Here is a 19,799-nt window from a genome sequence, read left to right as displayed (position 1 = left end):
AACCAATACTAGTTTTCTATTGATTGTAGTTGTCTTGAGCTTTTTTCTTTATTGATATGACTATGTTTTGATTTAAGTCACCTTTTATTAAAGAAAGATCACTGGTTCAGACTGCTCAACAACCAACCTGAAGACACAACCTTTATTGACAAAGACTTTATAGACCAAAACGATTAATTGATTATGAATTAGTTGCAGCCTTAATTTGATTGAAGGACAAATCATTACCTATTGACTCTTTATTCTGTTGTCGGGGCTAAATCTTTAGGATACTTGTCACAGAAGAAGACTTTTGTACTAACTGATGTCACATGTGCTTGAACTCAAGCCTTCAATAATCACATTCCTCAGTACACCACCCCACAGTCCATGGGAACAAGCATTGTTGATATTTTATGCACTCACTGGATCTGTGTGTGTTGGTTCTCAGGTGTAACATCGCAGTGATCTTCATGACGGAAATGGTGGTGGACCACAGCGTGAGAGAAGACTGGGCTTTACACCTGCCCCTGCTACTACATGCCCTCTTCTTGGGTAGGCGTACACAACACAGACATATATAACTCAGATATGATTTATCTTTCTCTTGGAACTAGGCTAGCCTTTAGGTGATTCATCTTAAAAAAAGAAGAAAAAGAAGAAAGTATAAGAAAACAGCCTAAGTGTCATGCATATTCTGACCACATCAATTTTGGAGAGTGTCATTTTCCTGTGTGTAAAACTGGACTAGCTGGCTGGCCAACTATATGAAGTTCTCCAGCCGTTCTCACTCTTACCTCCCAATGAGGGGACATGAGGTGGACTTAAGGAGGAACTTGAACTAACAAGAGATTATTGAAAGTCATCATTTACTGGCCTGCCCAAAAGGTCTACACACGAACAAAGACACACAAAAATAACTTTGAGGTGTGTAGGCATTTTCTGTGACGTCCACTAAGATCACCATGTGATAGTGTGAGGGTTTATCTCCATCCGTCACAAACATGCATTTCAGGACAGACCGTTCTCCTGCGTCATCAAAGACACAGACGCGTTCCCCTGGGCCGGCATTTCTCACCAAGACATGTGCATACCTCCCCTGTCAGCTGTGCAGAAATGTATTATTACGCATATTCAGCATTCTAACACTCAAGTTATCATCCGATCTGTGCCACTGTGTTCTTGACGTTGTCTAAGAAATCATCTTGTAATGTTTCATATGTTAATACTGGCAGTGTATTGGGAGAAATGTTGTCATGGTAACCAATAAAGCCCTTATACAAGTGGCCCTTTTAAGAAATTGTACACCAACACATCTGGACAGAGTAACAGTATCTAGCAATATACAAGTTAATGAATAAAACAGGCATTTAGTTATTTTGCTGTGGATTTCTCTTTCTTTGTACATACCTAAACCTGTCTGTTATAGTATAATATAGTATAGTATATTATAGTAATCTTAATCATGGTTGTCTGACTGGATGTGTTTTTTATTGGCAGGTCTGGACCACTACAGACCGGAGGTCTATGAACACAGTAAACGTCTCCTTCTCCACCTCCTTATTGCTCTCTCCTGCAACAACAACTTCCAGGTCAGAGTGGGATCCTCCTACCTGTTGTTATGATGCTATTTTAGCCTGAACTAGCATTGCATAAAGTGGCAATGAAAAATGTCTTTGGTCAAAAATGAATTTTAACAGCCACTGAAGAGTCTTCCTCTTTTTGTGTTTCCAGGTAATAGCCTCAGTTCTGATGCTGACGAGGGAGATAAGTGACAACAAGACCCTCACCATTAAGTCCAGCTACCACACAGAGTACCAGCAGACTCGTAAGTAGAAAAATATTCCACATGCATACACACATTTAGTAATCCTGTGACATTTACAGATGTATAGAAATGATGGTTTGATTAGTTTTCACTTGAGAGAATCAATAAAATGTGTTGAAACAGTGCAGTGCATAACAATATTATAAAGCTGCAGGGCAATATATTAATGGTGTACTCTGTGTACTCTATCATCGTGTTCACTTAGATACACCTGACTTCCTGCGAGAGTGGCAGGCGTCTCCAGTGGCGGACTCCGGCCTCAGCTCCACCTCCAACTCTTCCTCTGCCAGTCTTGGTGGAGGCAGCACTGCGGGCAGTGTAGGAAATTTGCCCCTCGTAACACCCGATGACCTGGAGGACCTCGAGGATGCGACCAACGAAACTGAAGAGAAGACGAACAAACTCATCGAGTTCCTCTCCACCAGGTACACACACCTACAGTCACGGTTTGTGAAATTCTAGACCGTTTGGTAAACAAACGTTCGAGCAGGTGTGGTAGCAAAGTGCATCTGTGTCTCATTGTAATGCACTCTGTGTGCCCTACGCACACACTTAAGTGCTTGTGTAACGTGTATGTGGTGCTACTGGTGGTGGGTATACAGTGCCTGGAGTACTGTGTTGTTGTTGCTCAGAGCGTTTGGGCCGCTGTGGGTGCATGAGGACATCACGCCAAAGAACCCCAACTCCAAGAGCACGGAGCAGCTCTCCAACTTCCTACGCCACGTCGTCTCTGTCTTTAAGGAGTCAAAGTCAGGTGAGGAACTGCTCACAATAATGTCAAATGTCTTTCACTAAATAACAGAAATATCAGGGCCCACATGTAGCATTTCTGAAAATCCATATTCCATTACAAGATGATTTATTTAAAGCCTTCTCACTTAATGCAAAATCACATTGGCACAAAATTAATGTTAAAGTCCAGAAGCAAATAGAGTCTCCTGATCTTAGCTCTTATCTCGAAACAAACCTGCATGGGTGTATCTAAATGTGTCTTTGTACCAATCCATTTCTACAGACTTCCACCTGGAGCATGAGCTGAGCGATGTCGCTCTACAGACGGCTCTGTGCAGCTCCTCGCGTCACTACGCTGGGCGCTCTTTCCAAATCTTCAGAGCCCTCAAACAGCCAATCAACAACCACGCCGTCTCTGATTTGGTCTCGCGCCTCGTTGAGGTGGTGGGAGAACACGGGGACGAGGTGCAGGTGAGCTACAGCGAGAGACTGTCGGGTTTAATGACAGTATATGAGAGAACTACCGCAGCACTTCACACCATCTTTACTCTGTAAATGAGAATGCATGCTGGTGTTTTTTCAGGGCTATGTGATGGAGGTGCTGCTGACGCTGGAGTCAGTGGTGGTGAATCTAGCAGAGTGTCTGAAAAACAGCGACCTTATGGCAGCTCTAACCAGGTAGGCCTCTGCTCTTTATGAGTGAAAAATACAAGTTCAGCCAGCCTTTATGTTGCAATAACTCATTTCCTTGTGATTTGACACAAGGACACACTACTCAACATCTGAAATCATATTCAGATATATTCATTTTTTGATTTACAGGACGTCCTCACCAGACTTCGTGACTAGTGAAAAACTGATGAACAGAAAGAGCACAGGTCAGCTGAACTTCCCCGGCCCGGGTTTTGTCGGTCTGTCGTCCCAACGCCACCAGCGCTCCTACTCCGTCCCCAAGAAGTTTGGCGAGTGCGGCCACCAGTTGAGCGATCCTCCCCGCAGTGCAACTCTGGATCGCATACAGGCAAGAGAGGAAGACTGTTGTTTACTGTGACACCTTTATGCTGGAGTAGACCTGTTGAACACAGTGCATTTTACTAATATCAGTGTTATATATAATTTCCAATCTACAGGCCTGCAACAGTCATGGCCTCGCCCGAACAGGAAGAACCCCCGGGTCCTGCACATCATCAACCAATCGCATCGATCCCAGCGTTCTGTCGGATCCTGCCCATGTTTCCCATCCTTCAACAATACTTGCCACAGTCTTCTGGGTGGCGGTGTCCCTCATGGAGTCAGACTTTGAGTTTGAATATCAGATGTCACTACGCCTCGTTCACAAGTTGCTGTCAAAGGTAGATGAGATGAAATTTACTGCTCTTAAGCGGGAAATATTTAATTGTAGTAGCATAAGTTCGGACGGAGGTAAGACTAGAAGCAGAAGAGTGCAAGCAATGGCTGAAGGCTGTGCTGCTCCTTACTACCAAGTGGACCAGCCATCCTAAGAACCTCATGTGCTTGCTAGTATGGCTTAAAATTGCACTGTTTATTATATTTATGGGGGATATTTTTCTCTCATAAATATAAAGTGTTTCCTAGCTATCAGTTCTGTGCAGAAGGAAAAGCAACTCGCTAAGAAAAAATACAAACGCATCAGGTTGTCAGAATGCATTTATGGAGGAAACTAGATAATACAATCAACTTCCAGTTTCAGTTAAACCGAAAAACTTTTTTCCCCAGGTGCCCTTAGACAGAGCGGAAAACCGCGAACGCCTCGAGAAGCTGCAGGCTCAGCTGAGGTGGAGCGGGTTCTCTGGGATTCAGCAGCTTCTGTTGAAAGGTTTTACGTCCCAGGCCACCTCTGACCTCACCTTACAGCTCTTCTGCCAGCTCACGCCAGTCTCCCGCGTGCCTGTTGTTGACAGCTCTCAGTCTATAGGTATGTATACTCATGCTGTGATATTTTATTAGCTAAAAACAAACATGTCTATAGTTTAAATTTATAATGGATGGTGTCTGATGTTTAACCTCTTCTCCCTGTGCAGGTTTCCCTCTGAATGTGCTTTGTCTGCTGCCTCACCTGGTGCTGCACTTTGGCCATCCAACTCAGTTTTGTAAGGAGAGTGCTGAGAGGATCGCACAGGTATGATGCAATTCTTTACTTGAGCCTTACTTAAATTTCATTGGTTTTACTTCCGTTTCCTTTAGCTTAAATTAGGCTTTTTTAAAGTGTTAAAGCAAGATTGTCTAAAAAAAGACCAGAGGAATAAACATGCACAGAAGCTAAAAAAGAAACTCTCCCTCTCCGCCCTCCCAGGTGTGTTTGGTGGAAAAGAACACAAAGCTGTCTCATTTGGCCCATGTGATGACTCTCTATAAGACGCGTTCTTACACACGGGACCCTTTCTCCTGGGTCAGCGTGGTTTGCCGCTACCTCCACGAGGCTTTCTCCGAAATCACGCTCAACATGGTCACCTATATGGCTGAGGTAACTGCTAATAAACATGCATTGCATACCTTATTTTTACACGGTTAGATTTCTCCTAGTGTGGCTGCAAGGGTACACTACATGTATTTAACTCATTGCATTTTAGGATCGAAAGTTGTCAGTGTTTGTGAAGTTAGGACAGCTACCAAGTGATCTGTTTCTTGAGTGTGGTGCAGAATGGAGTCACGTTGATAGTTTACTGAAAGTTTAAACTTTTCAGTTATCTGCATTGACCAGATGCCTTTAGTCTTTGCCGCTAAGCGAGATGAATTGAGTGGTTGCATGCTTTGTTAATCACTAAATGTCTCTCTTCATCTCTCAGCTGCTAGATAAGGGCCTTCCCAGCATGCAACAGTCTCTCCTCCAGATCATTTACTGCCTGCTCAGCCACATGGACCTGACTGCTGTACATGTGAAACAGTTTAACGCTGATGTCACCAAGACCATTGAGAAGTTTGTGCAGGTAACTCCTTACAGTACTTTGTGTTAAACAAATCCGTTTTCCACTACTTCTCTGTGTTTTCTTGCGTAATAGAAAGTGTGCACTGCTGTCTCTTTAATACTCTATACTGTGTTTGTGTTTCCATAGACCGTGCACTGGAAGGATGCCTTAAACATCTTGAAGTTGGTGGTGTCACGCTCTGCCAGCCTAGTTCATCCGGTGTACGGTCACTCGCAGGGTGACCTGTCCAACCTGGAGGTCAGCAGGGTGTGGGACGGATCAGCCAAGGCTCTGCCTGGGAAAACACTGGACTTCACCTTTGACATCTCTGAGGTGAAGAAACTACAAAAGTGTCAGAGAAAAAAAGAGGACTAGATGTGTGTTTGTGAGATTCAAACCCCTCAAGCATTTTCACGAGAGCCCACTTTACTGTTTTCTTTACAGACTCCAGTGATTGGGCGTCGGTTCGATGAGCTTCAGGGTTCAGGGGGTAGAGAGGGGAAGGCCAGAGCCATGGCTGTGACCCGGAGTACTTCCTCCACCTCCTCTGGATCCAACTCCAACACTATCCTGGTGCCCGTCAGCTGGAGGCGACCGCAGTCCTCTCAGGTAGAGTTAGACACCTACATTATGGTATCACCACATCAACATTTTCAGATCGGTCTTGTTTATGTCCATTTCTTTGCGTAACTCTAACTGTTTGGATTTGGCACCTCAATGCTGCTTAATATTTTAACACTTGTTTAGAAACAGTCAATTGTAATATACAACTGCAAAAAAAGAATTGCCACTACTTGTTACTGTTTATCCAATGACATGTTGGCTCACACCATTTGTTTTCTTTCTCTGTTTATGCTTGCCTTAGTTTAATAGCACAAGCAAACCATACTAGACTTTGTATAAATGTAAATGCTAAAGTCATGGAAAACATTGGGCTCAACTGATTTATTGATTTTTAAACATCTGAGGCATTCAACAATGAACAACCCAAGAAAGAGAAGAGTTTATGCCTATTCCCTCTTTGATTATTACCCTTTATTTCTGTCTGTCTCCTTCATACAGAAAAGAACCAGAGAGAAGCTGGTGAATGTTTTGTCTCTATGTGGACAAGAAGTTGGACTCACCAAGAACCCATCTGTAAGCTGCCTCCCATGTCTTGTTTACAAAACCTGTACTGTTGACTTGTTAACACTGTAAAAAAAAAAACTAAAATGGGCGGAAGTTACTTTTGTTTTAGGCAAATTGTGTTCTCTGTATTCTGTTTTAAAAGTCAGTCTTTTGAATTATTTATCTTAGCAAAGGTAAATAATTATTCCTTTCTTATAAAATAAATGAATATATCTTTCCATATATGAATGTATTTTATAAGAAAGTTGTTGTATATATGTAAGCTTCACCAGAAGTCTTTGACGAGTGTTAATACCTTTTTGTTCCTTCTTGCCAGGTCATCTTCTCATCGTGTGGCGACTTGGACATGATGGAGGTACGGGAGAGTGGCGTGTCATCAGAGGAGGGCGGAACCAGAGATGACACTCTAGACGACACCGCCAGCGAGCAGCAGTTCAGGGTCTTCCGAGACTTTGACTTCCTGGATGTGGAGCTGGAGGACGGAGAGGTGAAATTTATATTTTACTGTATTTTACAGACACACTTTGAGTCCCTATGAGTGCTAGACATGTCATTTGATTATAACTGTAGATAGTAAAGTATCTGTCTCTTTCCTTCCCTTTTACCTTTTGATACGTGTTTCATTTTATCTGTCTGTCTTTCTTTTACATTTGAAATGTATTTCTCTGTCCCTCCTCCTTGTCTCTCTCTCTGTCTAACTCTGTGTCTCTCTCTCTTCCCCTCGCTGCCTAGGAGCTCCAGGTAAGGTCTCTCACACTGAGCACTTACATTAGCTTTAATCAGTGCTGTGGTGTTGCTGGCTCTGTTGTTTCCCACTGAAAAAACAAAGGATGCTTCTGCTTCATTTTGCTCTCACAGCTTGGTTGCAGGACTACATTTCTGACCTTATTGCTATTGGCCATAACGGAGATTAATTATATTGTGGCTATATTGATTGCGGACAGCCTTTCCAGCATATTTTCATGCCATGAATAACATTTTTGCAGCTTTTGCTTTTCATCAGACGCTCTTAGACAGCAACTATTCATGTTTTCATCAAAATGTTCTCCTCACAGCAGTGAAATTCACTGCTACCATCGCCTCTGCCCTTGTCTTCCAATGTGTATGTGTGTGTGTGTTTAATCCAGGGCGAGACCGTCGACAACTTTAATTGGGGCGTGCGCCGGCGTTCTCTGGACAGCACAGAGCTGGGTGACATGTTGGAGGAGAGCCAGCACTCAGGCAGCACCCCCAGTCTGGGTCACGAGGACCCCCACGACTCAGACGAGTCCTCAGAGGAAGAGGAGTCTTCAACCAGCCAGAGCCTCTCTCACTCTCAGCTTGTGTGTAGCTTTAACTTTTGAAACAATGCCACATCTAAATCCACTGAAACTTTATTGTCTGTTATTGCAATGACTGGATTTGACAGAATAAGTCAATAAAAATGATAGATATCCCTTGTTTGCCTTCCTGTTCCAGACGAACCCTTCTCCATCGGAGGAAACCAATCACTCTGATTCTCTGTCTACTTCTTACGACACATCTGTCGACCCACTATCCCTCAATGCTACCACACCTGGACAGGGAGCACTCCATGATTATCACGGGGTTCTACATGTGAGGACTAATATACATAAACATACACATACACATAAACATATGCACTTGTGTATAAATACAGATGCATTTGTTATCTCCTGAAAAAATGTATATGTTTTTTCTCCTCAGGGGAGGGTGTGTGGGGAGGATGAAGACACTCAGGCCCAGGACGACGAACTATCGCTGAGCACCAACGAGCTCCCTCACGGCTCAGACTGCGGCGAGAGTCTCACCCTGGAGTTGCCGGGGCAACCTATGGATCCTCTGCCCAGTCTGGACCACACCCTCAACGCAGACTACTGCCAACCACCGCTGGACTTTCTAGACCCCAACTGTCTGCCCAGGTGAATGTGACAGACAGGAGTAAAAGAACAGGAAACAATATGGAATATTGTTTCACTGGAACTTTTTATCAACTGGCAGATTGACTGACATTGGGACTAAACCTCGGTTAAGCTGCAGTCTAAGCACTGATTTTAATCTGTCACAAACAAGAATGCTTGAGCACATAGCGTTGGGACAGATCAGGTCATTTATTACATGCTGTCATTCACAATGAAGTGAGATGTAAATACTTTTCTCAGAGAACATATTTTTATTTGCATTTTCATATACGCAACCCTCCAGTAAAAATAAAAACACTTCATTAAAAATAGACTTTAAACCTTGTGTAAGTAACTAAATCACTGAATGAAAACACTGCGATATATGTGGGTAGTATGTCTCAACCCCTACAAGCTGTACATGTTATATCCCTTTTAGTAAGATTCAGTATATGATCATTGTTTTTTCTTTGTTGCCGCAGTTTGTGTTTGGCATTTATTATACTGATTTTCCAGGTATTTTCTCTAATATTTAATAATTCCTTTTATATAATTCCTTCTGTTGATTTCTATTAATCCTGGCCCTTTCTATGCCCCTTTTACCTGTACATTAGGCTAGCTTTGAAAAACACTAATCATTTTTAGAGAAAATGCTACTTGAACAGAGGCAATCGCATTATCCAACTCATATAATTCCATGAGCTAGTTGGGCACTTGACTTTGATAGAAAACCTTTTATGGGGGGAAGGTATCAAAACCTTTTTTTCTTTGTACCCCCCTATCTTTCCCATTTCCATGGCGACAGCTTACGCGATGATGTAGATGACTTGGAAGACCTCGGTTTTCCTCCTCCCCCCTCTCCATTTTTCTCCGCCATCTTGGCAGCCTTCCAACCCACAGTGTGTGACGACGCCGAGGAGGCGTGGCGTTTTCACATCAACCAGCTGGTGACCGACTCAGATGGATCCTGTGCCGTTCACACTTTTCAAGTCTTCTCATCTCTCTTTACGGTAAATCCCAGGAAGGATTAGTTGGAATTATTCGTTCATGCATATTTTTGTCCCTGTTAGTAACTATGATTCTCTTTTTTCTCTTCAAGCTAACTCTCACATCCAGTAGAATTTACATGCATGTATGTGAAGCTGTACAACATCGAACTTTCTTTTCTTTCCCAGAATATCCAGGGAAAATTCTGCCTCCTGACCACTGATGTTGCAACTTACCTTGGAGAGGGTTTGAGGGGCATTGGATCAAAGTTCCTCAGGTCGTCTCAGATGCTGACCACATGCTCAGATTGTCCCACAATCTACATTGACGCCGACACGGTGAGTATTGCAGACATAATTGACTAGCCGTTGATAACAGCGTGTTGATTGGATCAGCATATGGTGGTGTGTAAACAGTAGGAAATGGGATTTGTGTTGAATTTGGCATGCCAGTCTAATGCTCTGAACTCATTTGTTTGGTCTTTCCAGATCATGTCATACGGTCTCCTCGAGAAAATGAAGTTCAGTGCACTGGAGCTTCAGGAGTACCTGGACACCTACAACACCAAAGAGGACGCTGCTCTATCGGTAACCTAACATCTACACGTTATTTTTAAATCTGGTTTTTTTGTTTTTTTTCATGTATGACGAACTAAACAAAATATTCACCATCTCTCATCATTTATTTTTTTTTACTTCAGTGGCTGAGGAACTGTAAGGACACATTTCCCAGGTGCCCCGGTGACAGCGTGGTTACATGCCAGCCTGGAGACTCAGAGGAGAAGGTACAGGCAACTTGTTTACATGTTATCTAGGTTTTACAGGCAAACACGCTCAACATACGGGTAACTTCAGCATCTGTGTTCTGTAATTCTAATTCTCTTTGCCTCTTTGTCACACTGAGATTTCTGCTCTCTTTGCATGTTTGCAGTGTGTTAGCTACAGTAGTTTCTTGTCTTTTTTTCCCCCAGCCACCAAGCAGTCACATAAAATGTAAAGCTGCTGGGTTTTATGTATTCTTTACTAATTCTTGGTAGCTAACTGAATAGTCATGGTTTATACTTCGCTGTGCATGTGTTTGATTGATGCTTTGTCTTCCTCTCACCTCACTCTGATGCCCTAACATGCTCTCTCGCTGTATAGCAAATGGAGTCTCTTGCAGTAAGTTCTCTTACAAGTTTCTTCACTTCACTACCTCTTGATAAACTGCTTTACATTCTTTGCCAATCAGACAATCTGCTAGTCATGTTGTTATGTGTTTGTATTCCTTTGCATATGGATGTATATGTGGTGATATTGTGTCTGCGTGATCTTTGCTACTGATGAAACTGACCTGGTTCTTCTCTAATGTCTTCTAGCAATTGGAGCTTTGTCAGAGGCTCTACAAGCTGCATTTCCAGCTTCTTCTACTGTTCCAGTCCTACTGCTCGCTCATTGGTCAAGTTCATGCTATCAGCTCTGTGCCTGAGGTGAGCCAAATCCTAGCTCATAAAGACAGAATTTATAGTCTATACACTGTTCAGGGTTAGGGTTAGCAACAAAGAAAATAAAAAGACACCAAGGCAGTGGCTCACCTGCTGTAAACAAAACTAAAACATGATTAACCCCACACAACTATTCCTCAGAAAACAAACAAACAAATAAGAAAATTATGCTTAAATAAACAGCAGAATCCCGGCCGGATTTCCCCCACTACCATCGTACAAAAAGGCTCAAAGAGCTCTAAAACACACAGACAGATGTGCAACGTTAGATTAACAGAATACAAGACACATAAAGTATCCACTCAATTGTCGAATAGACGGTCTATTGGCACCCATTGCTACATCAAAGTAAACATAATAATCATAAGAAAGATCCAACAAAGAAGGAGCATCGTAAGAGCAATTCTGCTCTTATTGCCAATACAGATGACGGCATGGACCTGCATACAGCTGAACTCAATTTACTCACATTAGCGCAGTGTTCAGTTTATTACACAGTGTGTGCCAGCCTTCACAGAGGAGACGAAGCTCAAAATAAAACCAGCGGCCAACAGGTGTCCCTTATTGCCAAACTCACTGTCAGTGAAATGAATTATATCAGGTCCGGCCAGATCAACTGATCCCACCGTCAGTTCACCGTGACATGGCTACATTACAAGATAGTTAGATCTTCCAAAATGTATTTTAAATCATTTTTTTACTTCAGGTTTTTAAATGCTGTTGACCTGAAGAAAACCCTTTTTTGCTGGCTCCTAAAGTGAATCTTGAGCGATTCAAATGATATAAACATTCCTTCTGAGATGACTTAAAAGCTCTCACACTCAACCCCGATCTGTTTCCTTCCCACGTCCTAGCTCCTGAACATGTCTCGAGAGCTCACTGATCTGAAGACCAGCCTGCAGGTGGCTGAGGCGGCTGTAGCCAGCGACCTGGAACACAAACACTTGGCCCACACTCATGCGCACGCCACCCAGGTGGCAGCCATGGTTGTGCCCAGCTTCCCCACCTCGGAGGAGGCCGTGCAGGCCATACTGGAGTGCCTTAAGAACCATGAGTTCACCAAAGCTGTGCGCTACATCCAGGAGTGCAGGTGAGTGGCAATTCTGTCAAAGCTCTTACACTAGATGACTGCAGCCAGATGACATCAACGACCAGGAGTTTGTGTTAAAATAGATATATCCTGAAACATAATTTAGAAGTATACCGAAGTGTAGTGATGAACTGTTTTGAAACTAATGCTTTTGAAGTGTTTGCAGTAGTAGCAGGGCATCTGAGGGCAAGTCCATCTCATGTATTCAGTAGTATGATAAATTATTGGATACATTATGTGTTTAAGTGTTGCTTTATAAAGCTGCAACACTGACTGCTGTAATGGAAAACGAATCAAAAACCCAACATGCCCAACATACAGTACCAGTCAAAAGTTTGGACACACCTTCTCATTCAACTACTTTGAAGATTCTAAAATACATAATTCTGGTTTGTTGAGCATTTGTTTGTTTACCACATAATTCCATATGTGTTCCTTCATAGTTTGGATGTCTTCAATATTAATTTACAATGTAGAAAAAAATAAAAAATAAAGAAAAACCATTGAATGAGAAGGTTTGTCCAAACTTTTGACTGGTACTGTACATCAACATGACCTCACCACCTCTTTTTGCTCTCCACTACAAAAGGCAGAAGCCGTCATCAAGAAAATGACCCGAACATGCTGTCATATGTGCATACACAAAATATAGTATTTTCTTTACTTGCACACATAGCACTCTGCTCACTTAAAATCCACCTATAACGCCTTCTTTTTTTTAATCTCGTTTTGCAGGAGGAAGTGGCCCTGCGGCGTGTTCGGCGGCGGCTCAGAGAGCGGGGTCCAGACACTGCTCAACGTCTACTTTCGCCACCAGACGCTGGGCCAGACGGGCACCATCGCCCTGGTCGGTTCCCGCCAGGACCTCAGCCTGATCTGCTCCAAGCTGCTGGAGCTCAACGGGGAGATCCGCGAGATGATCCGCCGCGCCCAGGGTTACCGGGTGGTCACAACCTACCTCCCCGACTCCAGCGCTTCCGGGACCAGCCTCTGACAGGAGCTCAGGAGCCCCCCACCCCCTCCTTCCCCGCCCTTACCTTCCCCGTCGCTGCAACCATTGACGCTTCCGAAACCATCTCCACATCCCTTCTCGTCTCAGCCTTCTCTTGCGGAGGAGGCCCAGCACCCACATACATGGCCCCTCCCTCCTCCCGTGTATCTGCTGCCCCGCCTGCACAGCAACAGACAGATACCTGCCTACCGTCCTGCACAGCGCCAGAACCATATTTAGATCACCACCCAAACATTTCTCTGCTCTCCTCATGCGCGTCCACTGCTGCCTCTGATACCTCATTATGTGATTTTCCTAAACCCCCAGACCTGTTCTCACCGCACAGCTGCTCAAACACACCAGGCCAACCACATTCTACAATGCCGCACACACAAGAGCCAAGGAGGAGTTACCTCGATGAGAACACTAACCTTTATTATCCTTTCAGAGGACATTCGTCACACAGTTCGCCACTGTTACATACACACAGAAGCAAACGGCTGATATCATCTCGTACATCCAGCGTGCTCCCGACCGTAGCCTCAGAACCCACCTTGCTCACACGCTCGGACACAAACCCACTTCCTGATCCCCCTCGGGGTTCACATCTCCCCCATTTCCCCCGCTCTCCATACAAACACTTAAGTCCATCCCCAGTTGTACACCCGGGCCATGACACAGTGTTAACCCACGGCCCTGCTCCATCTTCATCCCTTCTCCCTCCTCCCCCTCCTCCCTGCCCCACCGACCCAGGAGAGGCTGCCGCATGGGGTTGCTGTTGTTCCCTCGGTGGAGCTGCCACGCCTTTATCTCGCTACCTTGGGAAGGTGGGGCACGCCGCCCTGCCCCTATTGAAAGTAGGGGGGCTCCTGAATGCTGAACCGTCAGACGTCCAGACATAAGACGTAAACGTACCACGAAAGAGGACCTAAAGAGCTCAGACTCTTCTATGAATCCTGACTGAAACCAACAATCCCTGAAGCAACGATGAAATCTCAGAGATACTTTCAGATTATACACTTTAAGAACATTGAATCATGTCCCAGACATAATGGGATCACTGAACTGACTAGATACTAAAGACTGCTGCCTGCTGATGAAGACGACCTGATGTGATTCTATCCGAGCGCTAACTTGGCTTTACGGCTACATGTTGTAAGATTGATTGACGTGCTCCCAGTTTGAGTCCTGCTTTAGGGTCATCTTTCAGCACTAAATCTATTCTGTACCTGCGGACCTTTGAGTTCTTACTTTGTTCCCAGAGGAACTTGACGGACCTGATTGAACTTGATTGACTGCCTCCGTCTGAAAGGATGTTGTTCGGTGTTAGTATTGCCAGAGAGAGTGAGGAAACTTCCCGTGGCACATTGCTGGTAGAGTTTTCGCTATTGCACTAAATGGAATTTTGGTATTAGTTTTTGAAATGTTACAGAAAGGAGGTTATGTTTCTGGGGATTTCTTTGTTACTGTGAGAGGAAAAAGGCTGTCACTTTCACTAAGGAGGAGAAGAAGAAGAAGCAGAAAACTGGAATAGCTTTTTTCTCTTGTGTCTACTGTTTTGAGAAATTGTGCAATGCATGGCCCAGATGAAAGCTTTCCACCGAACTAGTGTCCCCTTTTGCTCCCTAAAAGTCTGACCTCTCCAGACTGACTGAAAGACTGATCAACAAAAGAGCAGAAGCAGAATATTCACGCCTTTCTCCTCGTGCTGCCGTTGCTCTGTTTATATTCTTTATCGGTGAACCAGCTTGTCTCCTGACTACTGTTGTAAACATTGGTACACTAATCATGCCATTATCTGTGCACTCCTCTGTGGCAAGTTGTAGCATCATTAGAGTGTACACACTGTATATTTCTCTCACTGTCCTACACTGTTGACCTTTTGTGTTCACATGCTCGGAGGACGGTGCATGTACACACTCACATATTTTGTCTCTGTATAATATTAATAGTTATGGGCGCACAACCATTGTAGCATATGTTTGTGTGTGGTTTGTAGTTACCTTACACGTAAGGGAAATGCTGACATTCAGCACTCATCGCTGGCGTTCAAAACAAAACCCTGTGCTACTACTGAAGTCCAACACTTCCTGTCGTCACCCCTTTTCGTGACTCCTTGTCCCCCCCCCCCCCTCCTCCTCTCTATTTGCTGTACAAATATCTTTTTCCTATTTATATCTGATCAGCAACACTCATTTGACTTAGGTTTTTTTTATTGATGTTTGTTCTCTCAAATCAAACTGCCATGCATGACTCTTCTGTGTACTGTATGGAGTGTTTGAAAATATTTATTAACAAAAATCATATTTTATCTGAAAGATATGTTTGTATGAGGTACAAAAGGGAGCTTTAAGCTCATGCGGGTATGTTTTGGGTTTTTTCTTTCCTGTGTGTGGAGAACGTGTGTGTGTGTGTGCATGCCGAACAAGAAATTGCACATTTTTAAAGCTTTTTAGATGAAGACTGTAGTTGGGTTTTTTTCCACCTTGTAAATACTTTTACAGCCTTTGTGAAGTTGTTCTTGAGTTGATGCTCTGTACAAGTCTGTGTCAAAGTAAAGACATATCAAAGTAATCTCTTCTGCATTTCACTTTTAACTTTTTTTAAGATTGCATATGCATTTTAACATAGTCTCTTGACACTACAGTACTGAAAATCTTTGGGCTCAACACTCAGTATTTTTTTTGTTCAGGGTATTATACTTAAAGTTGCGTGCATTCAAGCTTCATGAGTCAAACCAAACTGAGCTTTTAGAGATATAATAAGATTGTGCCAGGGTATAAAGATAAAGGTTTTAAATGAATGGGTGCAAATTCAATATCTAGAATTCTTTTATTTCATAAATTTCATTTCTCTTTACAAAAATAGTTTTCATGTTTAAGTTAAGCTCTAGGACTGATGAAGGGAAACAAAGAGAGAAGTTGCATCAAATTAACAACCAAGACAGAGATTCATCTACTCGCTGGCAGGAGAATATATGAATCTCCTCTGTCTGTTACTGGAGGCAACTTTTTTTTTTTTTTTAGTGACACGTACAGGTACTAGATGCAAGGCAGCTCAGACAATGTATTTGAAGCTGTAGGTGGCGTCACAGGACAGCCTCATGCCCTTGCAGCGACAACAGAGGTCCTGGCGGTGAGGCCTCTTCATGTTAATGTGCCTCTGCTTCTTCTCACAGCTGCAGCAAGTCTGAGAGCAGCCCTGATGCAGAGGGGAGGAGAGTGTTAGTGACTGGAAGGAGAAAGGGAAGAGCGAGCAGTCAGAGGAGTGATGATCAAGTTTTTAGAAACTGTTTATAAAAAATAAAAATAAAAAATGTATTACTGTACCTTACACAGGATGGATTCCACTCTGTAGGGGTTAAACCCTACCTGACACTTCCGGCAGAGCTGCTTGTAGTACACCTGACCAAAAGAAAAAAAGGAATTCATCTTAATTACTATTATAAATGCAGATTTTGCCAAACCTTAATGTGTGCATGCTAAACCGTAGATTGCAGTGATCAACAAATTCACTTACCTTACTGGTTCCAGAGATGCACCACACATAAGCACTCTCCCACCGGATGTTGCACTTTTTGCAGTGGAAAAAGCCATACCTCTGCTCCAGGAACTAAAAATAAAGACAAATTAATATTATGAATTAAAGTCCCAAACTTATAGAATCAGAACCAATACTCAATCACAAACTGGGAAAAGAGGGCACATCGTGTATTAACTGCTGTGTGACTTTGCCTTTTTAGGAAATCTATCCATGCATTACTTGCACTTCCACAAGTATGATTCAGTATGTTTTTCAATTTTTGATTATTTTGATCTATTTTACCACATTCACAATTTTGTATTGACCCATTTCTTTTACATCTTTACTTAATCTTTTTTGGGTCTCATTTAAAAACACTTTGAATTGCCTTGCTGAAAGGTGCTATAAAAAGAAGCCTTACCTTGTATTTTCTAAAGCACAGAATGAACCAACATGATAGGTACTTAAGGGGAGTCTTTATTACCCGATCTTGTGCACTATATGTCCTTTAGAGGGTCCTTCTATCAAGCCTAGCCTCCAAATCATTTCAGTTTTGTGCTTCTATGCTGTTAATTTCCATGTTAATATATACACACACACCACACACTTTCTTGGCCTATGTTTAAAATGACTGTAAACGACATACAGAAAGTTTGATGAAGAATTTATCTTATTAATGGTCTTAACAATGTTCCTAGCTGAAAATGAGTAGTCATCAAAGTGGAAGTGTGTGTGTGTGTGTGTGTGTGTGTGTGTAAAGGAGTGTGTGCCCATGTGTGTGATGTGAAATTATAATGTGTGTGTAACATATGTATGTTTTATATAAATGTGTAACTCATTAGGGTTTCCTATCAGAGAAACCCACCTGAAAGTTTGACCCCTTCAAAGAAGACCTGTGTTGCGTTGTCTTGAAGTCCTGCCCCGGCTCCTCTCCACCGTGACCCGTGTCTTCCTCCTTGTCAGACTCAGTTTTTCCGGCTGCTTCAGCTTCACCTTCTCCTTTGCTTCCCTCCTCCTCATCCTCGACTTTCTTCCCGAAGATCCTGCGGTCAAACACCGGAGAGTAGATGGACACGGGCCTCAGGAAGCGCAGTGTGCTGAGCGGCGGCGGCGGCGTGCTGTAGAGCGCCTTCCCGTCCGGTTTGCTGAGCTGCGGGCTCTTCGAGGGCGACTTACCGGACCCGTGGTGGTCCCGGTCCCGGTCCCGGTCCCGGTCCCCCTCCAGGCAGAACAGCGTCTTGGGACCCAGCGAGCACTGCACGACTTTATCCACTTTGGCGTTAACTTGAACGCCACACTCTTTGGTGTTGGCCCTCCTGAGTAGAGTGGGTAAACTGGGGTTGACCTGGGACAGGATGGCCTTGCAGAGCTCCAGGTAGTTCAGGCCCTGGGGCATCAGGAAGCGGCCCTCTCTCTTCCCCCAGCCGCCGTCCTGAGCCGGGCCAGCGCACACATTGTACGGTGGAAACGTGGACAGGAACCCCTCCATCCTGGAGCCATGAAACCGGTTCTGAGTTGTTCCTGCTCGGATTTAAGCAGTTGCCTTCTTGCGGTAGTCAACTAATTGGTTGATTGAGAACAAGGGCTGTGCGTCCTCCAATTGAGCCGCCATATACAGAAATAATCAGATGGGTTTTAAAAATGGTATATGCCTATATTCTGGAAGAACATGATCAACCATAAACTGCAAAAACAATCTGTTGTTCATCTTAAATAATTAATGTTCATTAATGTAATGTCCTAAATGTTAAGATACAATCGTGTTTTTAATTGTAATTGCACTTGGATTTAATTCAAATTATTGTCTTCACATGTTCACAGTTATGGTCTGTGTTATTTAATCGCAATGTATGTTTGGTCATCCTAAAATGATCCACTGTAATTTAGTTAAAATCTCATTCGACAGCAAAATAAAGGATTATCTTATTTTATCTTAAAAGTCCACAGGCCATGTGCTCACTAATCTTTAGTGGCCTACTTCTAACAGAATGTGACAACATGCTTTCAAGCTTTCCTTTCACCCATATCACTCTCTGGTTAACTCTGAATGTATCTATCATGTTCTGCACCTGCAGTATAGTGGCTTGGATTTTTAGGGGTGCAAATCTGAAAGATTATATATTGGAGCTCCCCCTATAGTTCATATTGTTTATTTTTATTTTATTTTATTGTATAATATCTTTTATTTATTATCTTAATCTGTTTACTCTGTACTTGAGCTGCTGCAACACCCGAATTCCCCCCATGGGGATCAATAAAGGAATATCTATCTATCTATATGGGCCAGAGACCCAGAGAAATATGAGGCACGCTGCTGATCTTTTAGACATCTATTCCTTTTAGTTGTATTTTCTGTAAACCAGTTTGAAAAGGCATTTTTAGTGACTTAAAATGTGGATTTCGCAGGATATTTAGCAATGACAAGTGTAATCAAAGTATATGCACATAGGTAACAAGAGGAACAGATGTTCTTACATGGAAACGTGGCATATTAATGAATAGGTTAGCAGTGAATGGAAAGGGGGAAATGAAAGGCTCCCTAGCAATAACTGAGAAAAGGCTGCATAAATAGACGCACACTGATTTGTTAAAATATCCTTTAATAGACATGGAAGCCTTTGTGATATGAATAGCACCACTGAAAAGCAGTTAACAAAAGTCTATTCGGAAGAAACATGAATATTACCCTAATGAGGGCGTTATGTTTATTGTGAGCGTGTCTCATTTATGAGATCATTACCGTAAAAAAAAGAAATGCTAATTTGAAACAGCCTGTTGCCGCATTCAAGTGCTGCTGGAAGGGCCTACATGTTTCAATTTAGAGCGAATGCTCCTTATTTTGCAGCCTTAACGATTTGACTGCATTGTAAAATCAATGTTCAAATCAGAAATCAAAACTCACCTCTTCAAAACTGCTTTTAATGTCTGACTAATGCTGTGTGTTTTAAGTTTTTAGTGTGTAGCTTTTAATGCTGATTTTAAATGTCTGTAAAGCATCTTTGAGTACTCTGAAAAGCGCTCTATAAATAACGTATTATTTTTATTATTATTATTATTATTAAAATGTAGGTTACTTTACATTACATTACATTACAGTCATTTAGCAGACGCTTTTATCCAAAGCGACTTACAGGAAGTGTATTCAACATAGGTATTCAAGAGAACTACTAGTCACCAGAAGTCATAAGTGCATCTCCTTTCTTAAACAAGCATCTAAGAGCATAAACCAGA

At 42.9% G+C, this 19,799-nt stretch overlaps 2 protein-coding genes across 4 annotated transcripts in view; one reads left to right on the top strand and one right to left on the bottom strand.

Annotated features, from left to right (window-relative positions):
- Nucleotides 1-15,606, top strand: part of fryb (furry homolog b (Drosophila)) — a 58,036-nt gene extending 42,430 nt beyond the window's left edge. For 2 of the 3 annotated variants that reach the window (XM_054625184.1, XM_054625183.1), the window contains exons 39-55: nucleotides 431-534; nucleotides 1,480-1,571; nucleotides 1,714-1,807; nucleotides 2,013-2,232; nucleotides 2,410-2,561; nucleotides 2,823-3,010; nucleotides 3,123-3,217; nucleotides 3,362-3,560; nucleotides 3,670-3,891; nucleotides 4,277-4,475; nucleotides 4,582-4,679; nucleotides 4,854-5,024; nucleotides 5,347-5,487; nucleotides 5,614-5,799; nucleotides 5,911-6,075; nucleotides 6,529-6,603; nucleotides 6,911-7,161. In XM_054625184.1, the coding sequence (XP_054481159.1) occupies nucleotides 431-534; nucleotides 1,480-1,571; nucleotides 1,714-1,807; nucleotides 2,013-2,232; nucleotides 2,410-2,561; nucleotides 2,823-3,010; nucleotides 3,123-3,217; nucleotides 3,362-3,560; nucleotides 3,670-3,891; nucleotides 4,277-4,475; nucleotides 4,582-4,679; nucleotides 4,854-5,024; nucleotides 5,347-5,487; nucleotides 5,614-5,799; nucleotides 5,911-6,075; nucleotides 6,529-6,603; nucleotides 6,911-7,132 (2,623 nt within the window). In that variant the 3' untranslated portion in view covers nucleotides 7,133-7,161. Of the gene's footprint in view, nucleotides 1-430; nucleotides 535-1,479; nucleotides 1,572-1,713; nucleotides 1,808-2,012; nucleotides 2,233-2,409; nucleotides 2,562-2,822; nucleotides 3,011-3,122; nucleotides 3,218-3,361; nucleotides 3,561-3,669; nucleotides 3,892-4,276; nucleotides 4,476-4,581; nucleotides 4,680-4,853; nucleotides 5,025-5,346; nucleotides 5,488-5,613; nucleotides 5,800-5,910; nucleotides 6,076-6,528; nucleotides 6,604-6,910; nucleotides 7,162-7,721; nucleotides 7,917-8,052; nucleotides 8,191-8,301; nucleotides 8,517-9,300; nucleotides 9,506-9,670; nucleotides 9,821-9,970; nucleotides 10,070-10,182; nucleotides 10,267-10,839; nucleotides 10,951-11,819; nucleotides 12,056-12,790 lie in introns of those variants that run through there. The other variant, XM_054625185.1, reaches the window with a different exon arrangement.
- Nucleotides 15,607-15,757: 151 nt separating this feature from the next.
- Nucleotides 15,758-18,186, bottom strand: zar1l (zygote arrest 1-like). Its single transcript, XM_054626448.1, has 4 exons — nucleotides 17,434-18,186; nucleotides 16,566-16,658; nucleotides 16,376-16,450; nucleotides 15,758-16,247 (listed from the first exon to the last, which is right to left on the bottom strand). Exons 1-4 carry the CDS (start codon nucleotides 18,055-18,057, stop codon nucleotides 16,104-16,106), a joined length of 936 nt encoding a protein of 311 aa, XP_054482423.1. The 5' UTR covers nucleotides 18,058-18,186; the 3' UTR covers nucleotides 15,758-16,103.
- Between the last annotated feature and the right edge of the window lie 1,613 nt (nucleotides 18,187-19,799).

The sequence above is a fragment of the Anoplopoma fimbria genome, chromosome 24, assembly GCF_027596085.1.
Source record: "Anoplopoma fimbria isolate UVic2021 breed Golden Eagle Sablefish chromosome 24, Afim_UVic_2022, whole genome shotgun sequence".
NCBI classification, from domain to species: Eukaryota; Metazoa; Chordata; class Actinopteri; order Perciformes; family Anoplopomatidae; genus Anoplopoma; species Anoplopoma fimbria.
The sequence above is the reverse complement of the archived record's forward strand: the minus strand, read 5'-3'. Positions and strand labels throughout refer to the sequence as shown.